Source organism: Tauraco erythrolophus, chromosome 5 (genome assembly GCF_009769465.1).
Source record: "Tauraco erythrolophus isolate bTauEry1 chromosome 5, bTauEry1.pri, whole genome shotgun sequence".
NCBI classification, from domain to species: Eukaryota; Metazoa; Chordata; class Aves; order Musophagiformes; family Musophagidae; genus Tauraco; species Tauraco erythrolophus.
The window spans coordinates 53,557,224-53,574,987 of record NC_141469.1 but is presented as its reverse complement, the minus strand read 5'-3'; the positions used below and the strand labels follow the sequence as shown (position 1 = coordinate 53,574,987).

Genomic DNA, 17,764 nt, shown 5'->3' with positions numbered 1-17,764 from the left:
TGCTAAGTATAGTAAAAGAGTGATAACTATTTATGACAGATGCATTTCTAGAAAAAATAGATTTCTCTTCCATTTGTATGAAAGAGTTTACTGGTTTTGGCTACAAGGTACTATGAAGAAAATTACATTTAGCTGAGCCAAAACCAGTACAAAAAATTTACATGATTCTTTTCTCCAAAGTCAATTTTTCCTGAATGACCTTGTAAAGGACAATAAAACCATCTTCAGAAATAGAATGTAAGATACATACATGAATTACATTAATATTTTTTAAAGTTTCTTGCTGATAAATTTGAAACGCAAATCCTGTTTGAAATGCCAAACCAAAAATTTACTTTAAATTAATGAAAACCACCAAATTATTGCTAAATGTCTAGTAAAAATAACATTAACGGGGATTATGCTGAATAAAGGTGTCAGTTCTGTGTCCACAGAAACTGATTTTCTATATGTTCTCAGATAATCTTCATGTAATAAAATATATGGAAAACAGACCTCTCATTTGCTTACTTTTACTTACATCTTTCTTTTCCAGATGACGCGAGAACAGTATATATTAGCCACACAACAGAACAGCCTTCCGAGGACTGAAAATCCTCAGTTTTACCCAGTAGGGATCTATGGATGGCGAAAGAGGTGCTTATACTTCTTTGTCCTTCTGCTGTTGGTTACCATGATTGTTAACTTAGCAATGACAATATGGATTTTGAAGGTTATGAATTTCACAGTGGTAAGTATCACAGTGACTTCATCTACCCTGTTTCTTGAAATAACAACTTGTAGTTTTAGTTCTCTTTCTTTTACTGCATTATTACAAATCTTGTAATTTTGGATTAAAAATTGTATATCCTTCTTTGAGTGTTACTTCAGATATTTATATTTTTTGTGTGAATTCTGCAGTGAGTGGATATTTTTGGTTAATTGTATGTGCTGAAAATATGTCTGAATCTTAGATTTTTTTGTTTGTTTGTTTGCCCAACCAAAAGTATCACAGTGACTGCCCCAAGCATCTCTTGGTTGCTTGTCACCACTGATAGCAATCAGTTGGAGTTTGCTATGTCTGTTATGAATGGTGTCTCTCTTAGGAGGCAACTGGGTTAGCTGGATCAACTTAGGGTGGCTTTTCTTAGTTTATGTTGTTCTTTGTATTTGCTGACCATTCAGACTGTGTTTCACCTAGAACTTAGAGTACTTGTTTTAATGGTGATGAGAGGGTAGGTGGATATAAAAGCCACGGACTTTTATGAGACAGCCTTCATCTAGGAATCTTGAATAGCAGCCGAGTGTTACCAAGTCTGCATTTCAGATGTGCACCTGAAAGAACATCTGTGTTAGTGGAAACTGTGTTATCTGTGCAGCTGTTCCCAAAGCTTTGTTTGAATAAAGGTGGTAGAAGTGCTCGTTAGTGGGCAGCAGAGTAGTGTCTTTTTGTGTATCAAAAGACAGAAAACCTCACAGTTTAAAATAGCAGTGCTTCTGCTAGGATCAGTGTAGTTGCTCTTTCTGGATTTTGACCTTCATAAGCCATATTTTGATGTAGCTAGTAACATATTTCTAATTCCTAGGGTCATAGCACGTTTCTATTCTCCATTAGTTTCTTGGAAATAAAAAACAGCCAACAAAACTAACTTTAAACATATATCTAAAATTGTTCTAAATCTGCTGATGCTCTGTAATGCATAGGGTTATCAGGGATCATTGCCTGGTGAGGTGTACTGTGCAAATACATTGCTACTAGCAGATGTATATGTTGGATTTATATTTTGACAACTGTATGACTTTAAAAGTCATGTACTGAAGAGTTTGTTAGAAGTTTGGGGGGAATTTTTGTTTGTTTGGGGGGGAGTATTTTGTTTGATTGGTTTTGTTTTCTCCTTTTTTTTTCCTATCATAATGTGCTGGCAAAACAGGATGTCCATGTATGCTTTTGCTATTTGTGTTAGAGCATATTTAGTCATACCTGTTGGCTTCAGTAACATCGTCTGATTTTATTCCAGAGGATAATTAAGCATGGAAACTTAAATTTTCTTCTGTGCAGAAGATTGCATTCCAATAAAATATTTGAAACTACTGCTTCCATACCTAGGCAATGTTGACCTTCCACACTACAAGCTACCATAGCACTATCCAGTTTAAAACTCTTAGAATTTGAAGATACAATCTTTAAAACAAAAAAAACCCAATATTTTGAAATATTTTTCTTTCCTGCATGTCAAAGCTTTGTTAGAAAGTTGAAGGTTTATGGCGAATCACTAAATCAGTGCAGGAGTATAATGAAGGTAACAACCTGATTGTTTCAGCAGTTCTGAACTAGACCTCACTTCAGTAGCTTGAGGAATGTATGTATCTGAAATAGTTATACAAACACTGGCTCAATAATTTCACAGAAATAGTATTTGAAATGTTATGCATGCCGTTTATAAACTCATTATTTCATTATTACAATTCAGAAATCACAAAGCTTATGTGCATCTTTAATAATCCTGAATTTGCTATAAATACATATAAATGGCATGCCACTGATCAGTATGAGTTAATATTTAAATTTCCTGCTACAGAATTAAAATTAATTTTGTATATTCACATTTACCACAGTTGTATATACCAGTAAGCAATTTGAAAAACAAAAATGCAGCATATTACTCCTTTTTCATATAAAACAAATGGAAAAATTGCATATGCCTGTGAACACCCTTCTTTTTGGAATATGATACACCCCTTAACTACCTCAGATATGAAAATTCCTACTTAACAGTTTGTTATAAACTATACTATTTCCAAAGTTAAAATAATAAAAAAAGTCTGTCAATATTTGCTTCTGCTTTTGGTAAGTACCGTTACTTCATATCGTGTTCAAATCCATGTTGTTAAATATACACTGAAGAAGACCAGTTTTCTTCTGCACATCTATGGAATGGTAGCCTTTTATTTGGACTAGTTAGTATTCACATTATAGTCTCTGTATGGCTTCAAAAATTGATTGCTAGAAGATTGACATATAACAAGTTGAGTAAAATCTTCACACTGAAGTCCACACATGCACATTTGAAGACCAACAGGAATTCTGCATCAAGTCCAAAGGAGTCACATTCTTAGTGACAGATGTCTGAGAATAAAATAACTTAGTTTATGAATCTAAACTTCACGCATTTAAAGAATGCAATAACTTTGAAATATACATATCTTTCTTTCATGCTCATGTATGTATGTATATGTAGATACAAACTAAGAAACTGTATTTGTATATCTGGGCAGTGACAGGAAATCAGAAGTGCAGACAGAAACCTCTTGAAAAGGAAAATACTTCCACTAAACTGGTTTTAAGGAGTATTTGCACAAGAGAGGAATCTAACCTCAATAAAATAATTGTTGAAATTGAACTGCTTTGACATGTTGACATTATTTTAAATTATTTGCTGTTTTAAGGAGCCAATGTTGAGCTTTTTAAAAAAAGAATAGTAATTGCACTACTTCAAGAGGTCATGAAGAGCCAGGGCATGGGTTTGTCATTGCTGTCTGGCAATTGCAAAAATATTAATTTGCATTAGCTGTTGACTTTCTGTTTTTAACTGTACAGATGCAGTCACTGGCCAATTGGCACAATAAAAGCCTGTCTGAGTTCATTTTATAGATTCTTCAGTTGGAAAATTTTCTGAATATACTGACCTCGCGTGTAAAAGTTGCATTCTGAATCTGAGCTAGTTATCTCATGCTCTTTTTATGCTCAGAGAGGAGAAACAGGGTCTTCCATAAGGCCATTCATCTCATAGTAAGACAGGCAGGCAACTGAAGTGAATTGTCTTTAAGGATGAATGTTGGATGGTTCATCGAAGATGTAATTAAAAAGGAAATGTGGTTTATTTGCAGTTGTGTAAAAACATAGTACAGTGAAGTTGGGCAAATCTTTTGTCAGATTAAGTAGTTTAGCTAGGAAAGGTAGAGAAACTTTCAGGTATACAATCTCTTCTTCCAGTGTACAGTGTAAGAAACAAACTTAAAAGGTAAATACAAGTTGCAAATAATTGCCCTGATATAATACATGCCAGTTAATTACTATCTGTGTAGCAGAAGAACTATTGGAATCAGAGATGTAGTAATCATTTTTTTGAAAGAGATTCCCTCACTGGTAGCTTAGTATTACTGCCCTTTAATGTCTAGTCGAGATCTGTTACCTCACTGTTCGATCATCCGTTTAGAAAGATACATGCGAAAGCACGTAAGAAATTCAGGACAAAGAAGTCCCTAAACATTTCCACGATAGATGCATGTAGCTGTAGCATACCATACTATCCTGGGTTTATGTGGAAAGTAATCATTCAGGAGTAGGCTATAATAGAGGAATATCTGACCTTGAACAAAATGTTCCGCAAATAACTTAGCCCTGAAATAATCCCTGGGCTAAACTTGTCATTGGAATAAAATTCTTTTTGTTTTATGTGCATCAAGCGGATATACTCTGTCCTGAGTGGTAAGGATAAAATAATTTGACAGCCTCTATGATATATTGTCCCCTAATGGAACCATCAAAATCTCTGAATCATATGCTTGAACTTCAGACTTCATCTATTGTATTAAATGCTTTCCTGAAAAGCAAACAACTGCTGTCTTCAAGAATGAAGTTAACATTTCTTTTGTCTCTTAAGCCTGATCTTGAATGAAGACATGCAAAATATCTTAGAAAAATCAAGCTGGGAACTAAAATTTGTAGCTTTTGTCACTATCAAAATAATAGACTTAAGAGATGTGAGTTTTATGGAACGTTTATAATTTCCTTTCCTTGTACTACCCTTGCCATGCTCCACAGGCTTCCCCATGGAAATGTCTGTCTTTCACCTTCCCTCAGGATGTAATTACCTCTTACTTAGTCTAGGTTATATGTGTCTAACAAAGCTCAAAGCTGTTACTTTTTTGTGTCTATACAATTAGTATACTAGGTGTTTCAAGAAGAGTGACACTTAAGTCATAACTTGGTGACATAACCATAGGGTAAATTGTGGATATGTTGTGTATTTATTACATCCTGGTTATTTCACTTACGTAATAAGTATGAATTGTAAAGGATAGTAAGGAAAGAAATATTTTTTACTGTGCCTGCATTCTTGTCGTCATGTGTATGGTGTATAGCATAGGTAATGAGCTTACTTTTTCTTTGAAAATGTATTCACTTGAACATCATTCTTTGAATAGAATTATAATTTTATATAATTTATTCTTCATATAGCTGTTAACTAATAAGGTATATTGACAGTCTGTCAATCCGATCACATATATTGTAAAAGAACATTACATTTTTGTCACTAAACAAACACCAGTGTAGAAATATGTGACTGAAAGTTTTCTGCAGGTATATCAAATCACAGTTTTAAAAAAGAGATTCAAAGTATTCCTCTTACTGCCGTGAAGTGACATTGCGAAGTGACATGGGGCAGTCAGCATAGAAATATAAGTCCCCCTTTTGGTGAGGGAGGTGTTTAATATCAGCATTTATACATTTTTCTAATATGTACACAGTTGATAATGATACTGGCATTTGCTCCATATTGTGTTATTACATTACTCTGAAATTTGGAGTTTACTAAAGCTGAAAAAATTGTAATGGTAGGAAAAATGCAAATGTGAACCCTTTTAGTTCTTAGGATTTATTTTGGGCTGGCCTGTGACTCAGCCACATATCCTAGGAAGTATTGGCACCAAACTGCTTTACTAGTTTGGGTTGTACATCTGGTTTTGTGTGTCTCCGTATTCTGCTTTCCCATTAGGAATCAAGTATGAAAAGACTAATTATTTTACTCATTTAAGAATGCAGTTGTCCAATTCAGGTATTTTCTCTTACTGTAGTTACTTGCAGTGTTGTACTGAGTTTTGACTGCTGTCCTGGCACGATGTTTTCTTTATGGATACATACTAAAATCTTCTTGCCAGAAGTACTATAGGAATTATTTTTAATATCAGGAATGAGACAACTTACCATCTGGGCTGAGACAGTTATTTCTCAAGGGAACTTGAACTTCAATTTAACTTCAACCATAAGCAGACCATAAACAGCAGTTTGAATTTCCTGGCTAGAATTCACGTGCTTCATGCTCACAATTGAACATACTCTGATTACTGACTGCCTAGCTCCAACTTTGTGTTGCTTGGACAGCAGGTAATTTACAAGATAGTTGAATGTCTTCTGGAAGATATACATGCCAACTAAGTATGATTTCTTTTTGTGTGACAGCATATGTAATCACACAGATATATGCACCCATTAAGTCCTTGCTGTTTGCATCATTATAGATTGTCCCTATGATCCTTTAGGAGTTATTTTAAAAATCTAAAACTGAATGATGATATTTTATTAACGTTACTTATGGAGACCAGTAAACACAAGTATATTTTCCTGGGTTTTGGTTGCTGTGCAAGAATGAGGAAATCTTTCAGATTTTTGACTTTCTATGTTGTTGAGATATACACACACGCACACACACACTTTCTTCTGATTTATCCAATATGGAAAAAATACTTATAATTTCATTAAAAGTACAATTTGTCAATTAAAGCTATAATTTGATAATTAAGTGGTACAGAACTAAAGCAGCTATGTTCAATGCTTTTATCTAGACTCATAGCAAACTGTCTTGGCATACTGTAGAATAAGAAAAATTATTTCTTTGCAGAACTACACTGTAATACTTGTTATCCATTTCTCAACAAGCATGACAGTGATATGAGCTGTCAGATTTCTAAGATTCTTTGACCACCCAGATCTCTCTCTCTGATGTTCAAAATAGTATTCTGTTATCAGTTCAGTTGGTTCTGCTGATCTATGCAATGAAGATAGTATTTGTCCATGGCAACTATTAAAATTTCAAGTAGAACTAAGAAAAAGTTCTTTTCTCTTTCTTAGCTAATTTTTGTTGAGACATGTCCAATTTGTAGCAGGTTGGCATTTGAAATTTATGAAGTTGTATAATAGCTGCACTTATCTCCACTCAAAAATAATTTGGTTGTTTGGAAAACAGACAACTTCTTTCATTTTACAAAGACAACAGTTGGTTATTAGGTTTTGAATGAATATTATTATGATTTTATAGTAGCAGTAGCTGGATATGTAATAAATATGTTCTGTTACATCTGCAGTTTTCTTTCATTTCAATGGCAATCTTTTATTGTCAGTAATGTATTTTAAACTGTAAATGATCTCATTTTCAAAACTTGTAATCCCATAACTTGATAGAAAACTATTTCTCTACGTCCTTCAATATTTTAGTTTTCAAGAACCTGATGTCCCATTTTGGGATGAATGCAAGAAAGCTTTTGTTTCCTTTTTGTTTGTTTTTTGTAGTGAGAAAGATCCAGTCCAGAGCAGGCAATATCATTAATTATTAATGATTAAGAGACTTAGTCAAGATATCGGAGACCAAGGTTCATGCAGTCTCCAATATAGATCATGTCCCAGGTAAGTGTCCTACTTACAGGCTATTAGTCCTTCTGATTTCTGATGTTCCTTTTTAATGAATGACCTGTTTAGTCTCAGACATTAGATATCATTCTTATATCAAATTTTATGGCAAATTCCTATGAAATAGCTTTGTATTTCTCAAGATTTATAGTTCCTTTGAAAAAATGTTTAGAAAATTGTCAAGTGGCTAAAATGAGTATTAGTTAGGAAACCATACACATGTGCACAGACACACACACACACATAGAGCCTTATTTGTTTAATTGGCCAGGTTCTCATCCTCTTTTTATGTTCCATTGAAAAATAGAAACTTAAACCTCTTGGGTGAACCTGTCTGCCTCATGCATGATTCATACTTGCTCGTAGCATGTCAGCAAAAGGATCTTGCTACAAGTTAATTTTACTAGTACTTTTTTTATCCCATTTGTTAACATTCATATAAAAGTACAACTTTATGGAGCTAGAAGATATTTTGTAAAACTTGTGTCCTCTTTCATTTGGAGTACACTGGGTCAGATTGAACTGATTTATTTTTACTTTCTTTTGAGTGTGTCACGTACTTGCCGTCCTAAGTACAATGAAGAACTCATTTTAAGTGCTCTAATACCATTCTTCTAAATCATTTCTATCTCATTTTGTATGTCTATCTCCCGTATTTTATACCTCCTTTTCTTGCACTTATGGCAGGGGGGAGGCAGAATCAATCTTAATCTGTCAGTGAAAGTATGGTGTAGATTTACTTGGCTGTATAGTAATTAATGTGCACAATCTTAATTAATTTCTGTAAATCTCCGTTATCTTCCCTCCCTCCCTCCCCCCCGCCCAATGCTGAAATCAAGTTTGCAATCTCCTATTTGTTACCTATACACACAGCAACAGTTTGCACAAATAGTCAAGCCGCTGTTACATGTTTGGTTAGCTATTTTATAGTACTAAGCATCTCGTGCAAAGGTGTCTTCTGTAAGAAGTAGGAAGATGTTGTTTAAAACAGTGCTATTTAATAGCACTTCATAGCAAATACGAATTGTCTTGATTTGATGTGCAGGTTACATTATTGATTCTGGATGGCTGAATGCAGATTTAAAATATTTTATCTTATTATTGAGATATATATCTATACATTATGGTGTTTATTTTGTAAATTATGTCTGATGAAGAAAAAATGGAATATAGTTATTTTCTCATTTTTATATTTGTTTATTCATACAGATTTAATAGCAGAATACTAGTAAAGTTCCCAACAGAAAAAGGGAGTAAATACTTTGCACCATACTTAACATTGTAAAAATATAATTTCATTCACTGTAGGAAAAAAATAAATTATTTATACAATAGTTTAAGCAATTTCAACTTGACCTTGCATTTGTGGTTTTGGAAAACTGTACTATAGTATCCAGAACTTGAATGCTTAGGGAAAACTGCTTCTGAACAATGTTTACTCTACAGAGGTGAATTGAGAACATAAAGAGGTATTTGCCTGTACAAGGTCACTGCTTGCTCATCTGTCACATTGCTTCAGATTTATTTCATGAAGCATTAGGACTGATTCAGAATCAACTTAAGGGACTCATAACTTGTACCTTTATCCCATGCCAACAGTCCAGCATGCCGCAGGTAGCTTGCCCTATGTTTCAAAAAAATTGTGGATGGCTACATCATCTTCCACCATTCACTGCAGTGATTCTGATGGGCTCATGCAACCTCTTGTAAGAGTTTCAACATTCAAAAAGAATGCTAAGTGTGGCTGTAGGAAGTATAGAAGAGGGCAACAGCAATTTCAATTCATGAGATAGATTAGATGACAATGAATATACATATTTATTTTTAGTTTGTGGATGTTTACCTTCTATTAAATAATTATAATGTATTTTAGCTGAGTGAACATTGTTTACTAGACAGCTTATTCTTAACCATTCACTACGTAAATAGGCTGGAACAAGTATCAGCTTTTTTTTTTTTTTAAATATTTGCTTTCATGAAAATTGAATTAACTTATATTGGCTTTTAGCTGTGTTCCTTTTCCATATGTATTCTAGCAATGTTTGTGGAAAGTGAGATTTTCAAGACAATTTTATACAAAGATAACTTTGAATACTCAAAGGTGTATCCAATAAGACAGTTCCGACACTTAGATTACTCCAGTTGCATAACTTGAATAGAAAATGTTTGAAAAGTGTTATTGAAGTGCAATCATGTGTAATGGAGCAAAATAAAAAGAGAAAAAATTTTATATGTTAAGGTTCAAGAAAATAATCAACAGAAAGTCATTACATGGAAAGAAAGGAATGCTAATGCTTCATCATGTTTGTCTCAAATAAGGCAACTAAAGTAGACTAAGTTAATTTTATAGTTCAGACCAAGCAGTAATGCTTTGTAATGTTATTTAGCACTAATTAGAAAGATATCAAACCACTTGAACAAACTTTAGTTACTTAAAGGCACCAACAATCTATATGACTAATGAAATATGTCATGGTTTCTTTTTTCCCTTCTGTTATTAGGATGATTTATGTGGGTATAGAGTACAATAAAAAATTTACATTCTGTACTTGGCATCCTGCTTTTGTTTGTAAAAATCCTCCATCTTGAAATCAATTCAAGTCTGTGGACAGGAGCAGAATGTACTTATGTCAATCTAGCCTAAATTAGACATAGTACATCTAGAAATTATAATAAAAAAGAAATAGAAAGATAAGATAGAATGTGTAGTGAATATGTATCTTACGTAGCAGAGTGTTTCCTCCTCTTTCTTATAAGTCAGGATATTAGATGTATGGTTGGAATCCTGGGCAGGATTAAATGATGAAATAAAATATTTTAAGCAGGAATAATATATCATCAATATTTATTTAAAAAAAAAAAACCACAAAAATGCGAATAATATATTTTTATGGTCTGCAGGGATAAGGAGAAAATATTTTAATACTCTTACCTAAAAGATGAAACAATGATAGGGTATCTTGTTTATGTCTGGCAGTCATATTTTACACTGCTAGATATAATCAAGGAATGAAAATAAAGAAATGCAATGAAAGCAGAATATAAATGATATTCCCAGAGGCAATGTGGAAATAGTGGAACCACCACAAAATAGAAGTCAACATTAATACACCATCTTAAAGCTCTCGTTTGTGATATAAATTTGGCTGCCTTTTCTTGAAAAGCCTGGCCCAACAAAGCTTGTCTAATGATTCATTATTGTAGGCAACACGGTGCATAACCTTTCTGTCACATCAGCGTCCGTCATGCTAATAATGTATTCGGTCAAGCATCAACCCTCAGAGGTTCAGTGCAAATTTTTTTATTACGCCATTCAGTTAAGTAAAATAAATTGTGCTGGGCCTCCTGTAAGATCTTGAGAGCTTCAAGTCTATCTATTGCATCTTACAAAAAAAAAGAAAAAAAAAATCAGATACATATTTTAACATCTCTAATAATGAAATATGTGGTTTTATGGTGCTCAGAATTGTTTTTTTATTACAGTTCTTTCTATCCTCTGACTGCATTGAAAACTGTCTACACAGTACAGCAATATGAAGAAATTATTTCCCAAGCAAAATTTTTTATTTACTGTGTTTACTTTTCATATGATTTTTAAACCTCAGGTTTATAAAAACAGGGATATGCAAGACAGTAACAGGTTTCTGTCTACTTCAACAAAACTTAATTGAAAATAAATATAATAAAAACATAGTATAAATTAATATATATGAATTTTGATTAATTCAACTTCTAAGTAGCCATTTTATTTTTGTATACTGGCAAAAGTCAAAAAAATAAAGGGAGTTATTGTCATAGAATATCAAAATTACTATCCTGCTGTCCTCTGCTTAGTAGAGGAAGGTAGATGAAAGCAGATGTATAGATAGAAATATTATATAAAGAGATATATATACACACTTGGTCATCTTCAAATCATGCATTTATGACTTTTTTTTTCAAAAATAGAGCCTTTTCTCATTTTATTCGTTATCTTCAGGAGTATATAACTCATTTAAACCATCTTTCTGGGTTTGGGCATGCTACACAGTAGTAGTAGAGGAGACAAAATGTATATTAGCTCTGTTGGATAAACATGCAATCCAAAAGACACTTTTGTTTGAAATATTTTTTATCACGTTACATGTTAAGACACATACTCTAACGTTTTAATTTATTTACCAAATGATAATAATAACTATTAAATAACTTGTTAATTTGCAGTAGTTAATTTAAAAGAATAATATATGATGCAAGCAGTTAAGAATAAAAAGAATTTGCCTGTGGATTTGTTCTCAGGGCTGACTGATATAAGCTTATGTGTATATACACACCAAAAACTTATTTTTTCTCAGGAGGGATGTAAACTGTTTACATGTTAATTTCCTGATGGTTTCATGTTAGTTTTAGCTCTTCCATAATTAAAGTGCTAATTATAAAGGGAGAGGGTTGATTTTTATGCTTAGTTCTACATTCTTTTACTCTCAGTTTTAAATTTCATAAATGATTTGCAAAGTGATTGAAATCACTTTATGACTTAACAGCAAGCTTTAGAATTATTTTTTATTATTATCATTATCTTGAGTATAATTTTTAATATGGATAGATTAGAATGCTTAAAGATCAACAAAGTTATTAATAAGAGGCATAAAATTTTTAGATTAAAAAATGATATAGAATTACTCAAGCTGGAATCAAATGTGAGTTAGCAACCACATCTTTGTAGCACTTCTGAATTTTTAGTGGAAGGAAGCTGAAAGATAGATAACCCTTGCTTTGCTATTTTCCATTTCAATCATTGGGCTCAGAGATCATATTACTTTTATATTTTTTGGAAAGATTACTTATGTAAAAGTACATTTTAGTGAGTATTGTTATTATTTCAGTTATGAAGACTATATTGCTACTCGATAACATTTAAAATTAACTGTTTCCATTTCTGCCATTTCATAAAACTGTTCTGTTAAAGTGATCAATGGAGGCTGGAGATGGAAAGAATTAAAGCCGAAAAGAAATGACTGGGGCAGAGATCAAACTTGCATTCTGAGCCTCTCTTGCTATATTTGGACATAAAGACAATAATGCTGTGGAAACATACAGAGAATAAAAACCCACAGTGTCTCTTCCTTTTTCCTAGCTAACTGAAAAACCCTAATAAGAGAAAATAGAATGATTTTATGGAGTCTCTTAAAAAGACTTGGCTCTTTTTGTAGGTATAGATCTGTTTTCCTTCTTGAGAAATAAGTTATGATAGCCTCTTCACTTTACTTTCTTTTTTAATGAGCCCATCAGGGAAGACCTTTGTAGGAAAGATCTGAATGGGAGAAGTGTCCGTGTCCAAGTAATCAAGTAATCTCTGTCGGTTCTTTGTTTTTGGTGGATTTCTTTTTGGTGGGTTTTTTCCTTCCCCCCCCCTTAATAATTTAATAAGGAAATTTGGTGTTTAAGTCAAACAGATGAAGTTAGGTGTACTATTATAAATTACATAGATAAAGTTAAGCTCTTTCTACAATTTCCCTCAACTTAAGTTGTTGCCACAGCCTTTTAAAGTGAAGTCTCCTTTTTCTATAAAGAAACCCTATCTCTCGTATGCTACTGGGGAAATTCCTTTGTCACGCTTACAAAAGGATCACGCTCTTTTCTGGTATGTAAGCAGGATCTTGGACATGGACAGAGTATGGCAATACAGAGTCTGTGGCAGAAATATGAAAGTTTTGGGGAATACACATTCTATAAACCATCCAGTCACTTCCGATCTTTAACAGGAGTGTTCTGATCTCTAGTTCTTAATATGAAATGTGGAAAAATAAATATGCTGTTATGAATTGTTATCTGAGCTTTGTCAAAGGACTCTTACACTCTTAAGATTTAATAAAGCTGTAATCTGCAGCTCACTGAAAGTTAACAAAGCATTTACTTTCAAGAAAATAAAATTCAATGACAGATGAAGGTTTTTATTACTGTACAAATTAAAACCTAATTTTTGTAGTCTTGAAGGGAAATATTTATGGATTTTAGATTAATGGTGTGTGTGAATAAAATTACTTCAGATACCCTGAGTCACTTAGGTAAAGCAAGAGTACAACAAACACCTGACGAGAATTTTTGATTGAACAAGCTTTTAAGTGGGAAGCTGTTTTAAGAATTTAAAACATTCTTAAACCATTGCTTCAATGAAAATGAAAATATGTATAAATTGTACCATAGGGTACAGTACTCTCACAGATTCTTAAGGGTGTGAACTCAGCTGAAACATTCTGGCAGGCTACTAGTATTGATTGACAGAACATCTTAGGTGTCCATCTGAGTAATCCAGTCATATAAATATTTCACAATACTCTGTCCTAGTTAACTATTTTTAATAAGCTCATGATGTACAAATCATTTATTGACACACAAAAAAATTCCCTAAATAATAATTTTACATCATATAATCTGTCTCTATTACAGAGAAAATTTCCAAAATTCTTATTTGATAGCTTCGTAGCTTACTGGGCTTTAAAACCTCTGACTACCTATAGTGTGCTATGTTGAAAGTTATTGGAAGTATTTCTAGAAACTTTTTCACACTTCTGTGTGGTATTTTTGTATGCTATAACACCTGGTATTTTTCTTACACACACAGTCTAAAATTAGTTTCAAGTTAGCAGTTATCGGCTTGGTTTTCAAAAGTAATTGTAAGTCAATCTTGATGATATGTATGTTGTCTGAAAAACACCATCCTGCACAGCTTTTTGTCTGTTGCTCTTGTAAAAACACCCTTCTAGAGTCATTATATGTGAAATATTTCCTTTTTGAGCTGTAAGATCTTCACAGTATTTTTTGTGTGTAATATGCACAGTATGCTGGGTGGATTCTGGAAAATAACAGATGTAGGATAAACAAACACTATGTTATAAAAGATGACGAAGAGCAGTATGTGATGACTCGCACAGGCTCTGAAGCCTCAAAGCTTGATGCTGAAAAAGGCATCAAAGCAGTAAAGTGTGCAAACACATCATTTCTGTGCCTGGGCAGGATAGTGAAGATAGTAATTGTACATTAAAGGTCTACATGAGTGACACAAATCTTCCAGCTTCCTTTGCATTTAGTGACAATGCCACAATTATAGGTACTAATTCAAGGTGGAGTCCAGGGAAATAAGGCAGTTAGGACGTGGTGTTGGTAAAGTGAAGAAGCAGGTTGAACATCAGCTATAGAGAAGAAACAGCCTTTTAGCCAGCACAAGGAACATGTCATGGTGGTTAGTCACTTGGCTGGAGAGAAGTAGCGAAAAATTGGGGAAAATAAAAATATTACTGTGGCAGCGTCGTCAGTAGTTACTTTGCAGAGTGCTTCACCACATGACGTGGATGTTAAAGATTTATAGATGTTTAAGAAGTGTTTGTGCAAATACATACAAGAAAAGTGTACCAAAGGCTACCAAAGAATGAGTCAAAATTACTGAAGGGCAAGAGATTTACCAAAAAAATACTTTTAGCTGAATATCCAGTTCTTACGTTTTGGATGTCTTCTGTTTGCGGCTCTCGGAAATGAGATACTGGACTAGAATGACTTTTTTGTCTTATCCAGAATGGCCATTCTTATGTTTTTATGAAAGCAGTGCTGAGGACCTGGTTCATAGTTTATACATTATATTGATAAACCAATGATTTGTGTTGTGTATTACAGTACATCGCAGTGTGAAGTAAGAATTTAAGGATCACATTTTGGCAAGAGAACTAAGTATTTTAGTCCTGATCCCTGGTTCTGCATGAAATTAGAAATTATTTAGGATGTCTACTTTCTCCCATAAATAGGAGAGAATAGTAAGTGATATGCAGAGTAATAGTGCTGTACACGGCAGAACAAAACTAAACTAGAGATATCTTATCAAAATAAGTATTGAATTTGAATCCCTAAATGAATGCTGTCTGCTATAAAACTGTGACTTAGTTTACTAACTTATTTTCAAGCAATGTCTGCCTTAATATAATTTTACAAACAGATGAAGATAAATACTGAAAAGATGTTAAAAAGAACAATGCAAGCTATTGGAATAACAGTATATGAATCTGTTTAGGCTATTTTCTTACTTAGAATTTTGAAGAGTTCTTTTCCTTCATATTTACAAATATAATTATGTTTGTATTGGTTGTATAACTTCTGAAAAACGCTTTGAAATCTATAATGTACTGTCTTAACTAGAAAACATGAGTCAGTTGATCCACAATTTCTGCCTTTGGCTTCAGATAATACCTTAGACAATGCTTTGTTACACTTGTGTAAATATTGCAGGCAGAATTTTATAGATGTTCTTTTATAAATAATTTGTTTTCAGTTTACTAAAATGGATTAAACTCACTTCAAATTACTAAAAAAAAAAATAAAATCCATATACGTAAGTTAATTTCTGTACTTATTTTCAGTTTTCTCCCTCCTCTCTGTAAAATCCACAAGGAAGAGGCCACTGCACATGGGCAACTCAGATCACTGTGATTTACCTTTTTTCTTTTCTCATTGCTATTTATTACAATTTAGAGAAGCAAAAGCATGGTTCAGCTATCTCTGTCTTTTTAGGATTCATTATGGGTCTGTTACATTCTGTATATAACTTCTGTATGCGTGCCCTTTGTGTTTTCATATGTATGTATGAAACATATATGTGTACTTATACAGGTAGACATATGAATCATCGACTATATTTCTTATCCTGGCTGCATTTTAATATCAATCTGTTGTTTGCCTTCAACATACAAGCCAGGATTTCCAGAAGCTTGTCCATACATTTGGATTTGAATAGACTTTAAGATTTAGCTATAGAAACATGATATCATGAGAATTTTAATTGGCTTTGCTTATGTGGTTGGAGTAGATTAATCTCTTCAAAACAGAGCATCTGCACAGCATGCTAGAATACTTTCCATAGTTCATTTTGAAACTACCAATACTGAAAAAAAACCCAACCTCCATTAATTTTTTTTTTATAGAATAGCGGTTTTTATTCAGCTATCAACCAAAGGAAATGAAAAATGTAATCACCTCTGATCCACATACAGTATGTTAAAGATATGGTGTCAGTTTTACTGAGATATGAGGTGGTCATTTTCCAAAACTACCTAGAAACTAAAAAATAATATAAGAGGAAAAACTAGCTTTCCAATCTACAATTAATGTAAAGTGAAAGCACAAAATACTTGCATACTTTCAGTAAGCCTTTTTTTTGTTTCCTTTCACAAAAAAGATCTTTATATTAAGTGCTCCAACTTCCTCCTGTTCTCCTTCCGAGATCTATAAAATTCTTTAAAGTACATGAGTCGGTAAAACTTCTTGAATCTTCAGTTAATGACATGATAATATTAACTTTTCTTTCTTTTTTTCCACTTTTATAAGTTGACTGTTATTCTGTTTTTCCCCAATCCATGGTTTTAATCAGTATGACCCATTGCCATGTGCTTATCAGCATGAAGGACATGTAGTGATATTATTTTGCATGTTACTTGAATATAGTCATATAGTAGTGATGAGCATGAGGTCAAAAACTTCAAGAAATAAGATAGTTTAACTACTCTAATTTTATGTGCTATTCATGTAACTAAACTTCAGAATCTGTTGTGTGCATTTGAGTTCCTACATGGTGAAAAATGAAAGTAAAAGAGTGTACAGGAGAGGCATATATTGGAGAGGGAAGAAGGAATGGAAGGAGGAAATAAAAAATAACCTAATGGGGTAAAAACTGTGAGATCGAAGAGTTGAAATAAAGAAGAAAGCCATTTATGTTTCGTGTAAAAATGTTTTCTTAGCTAATAGATGTAATAGCCTCAGGCAACAATATGTTTCAAAATTAAAAACAAGACATACTTTTAGACCACTAAAATTAAAATGGTGACAGCGGCAGCAGATATGGTATACTGCAAAGACCTGTTCTAGTCTTCTGAATAAATCATTGGACAAGAACTGTGAAAATCGGAGTTTGATTTTTAGCACTCTCTGCAGTTGCCTAGCTGTGAATATTAATGATTTATTACTTCAAAATGTAAGTTATTGGAAAACTGGTGTGAATATTTAAAAACTAGATAATGAAATCAACACAAATATGTAGGTTACTAGAATTTTATAACTGAAAAAATATATGACCTAATTGGTCAATTAAACTACATGTGTTTTTTGACAGCTAGTATATTCCTCTCAGTATTAGAGGAAATAAATGCAGGATGGCTTGATTACAATGTAGTGATGGAGTATGTTTTGATCTGGGGCAGTTCATTTAATTCTTATGCATCTTATGTCTTTGCTCTTTCACACTGTTTGAGTTAAAAGAGAATGTCGTTTGGTGAGATAGATTAAGCATTTTTTTTT

The 17,764-nt window shown here is 32.9% G+C and overlaps 1 protein-coding gene across 3 annotated transcripts in view; it reads left to right on the top strand.

Annotated features, from left to right (window-relative positions):
• Positions 1-535: 535 nt before the first annotated feature.
• The window catches only part of SGCZ (sarcoglycan zeta), a 238,090-nt gene continuing 220,861 nt past the window's right edge, over positions 536-17,764 (top strand). For all 3 annotated transcript variants that reach the window (XM_086611720.1, XM_086611721.1, XM_086611722.1), the window contains exon 1: positions 536-730. In XM_086611720.1, the coding sequence (XP_086467846.1) occupies positions 536-730 (195 nt within the window). The remainder of the gene's footprint in view (positions 731-17,764) is intronic.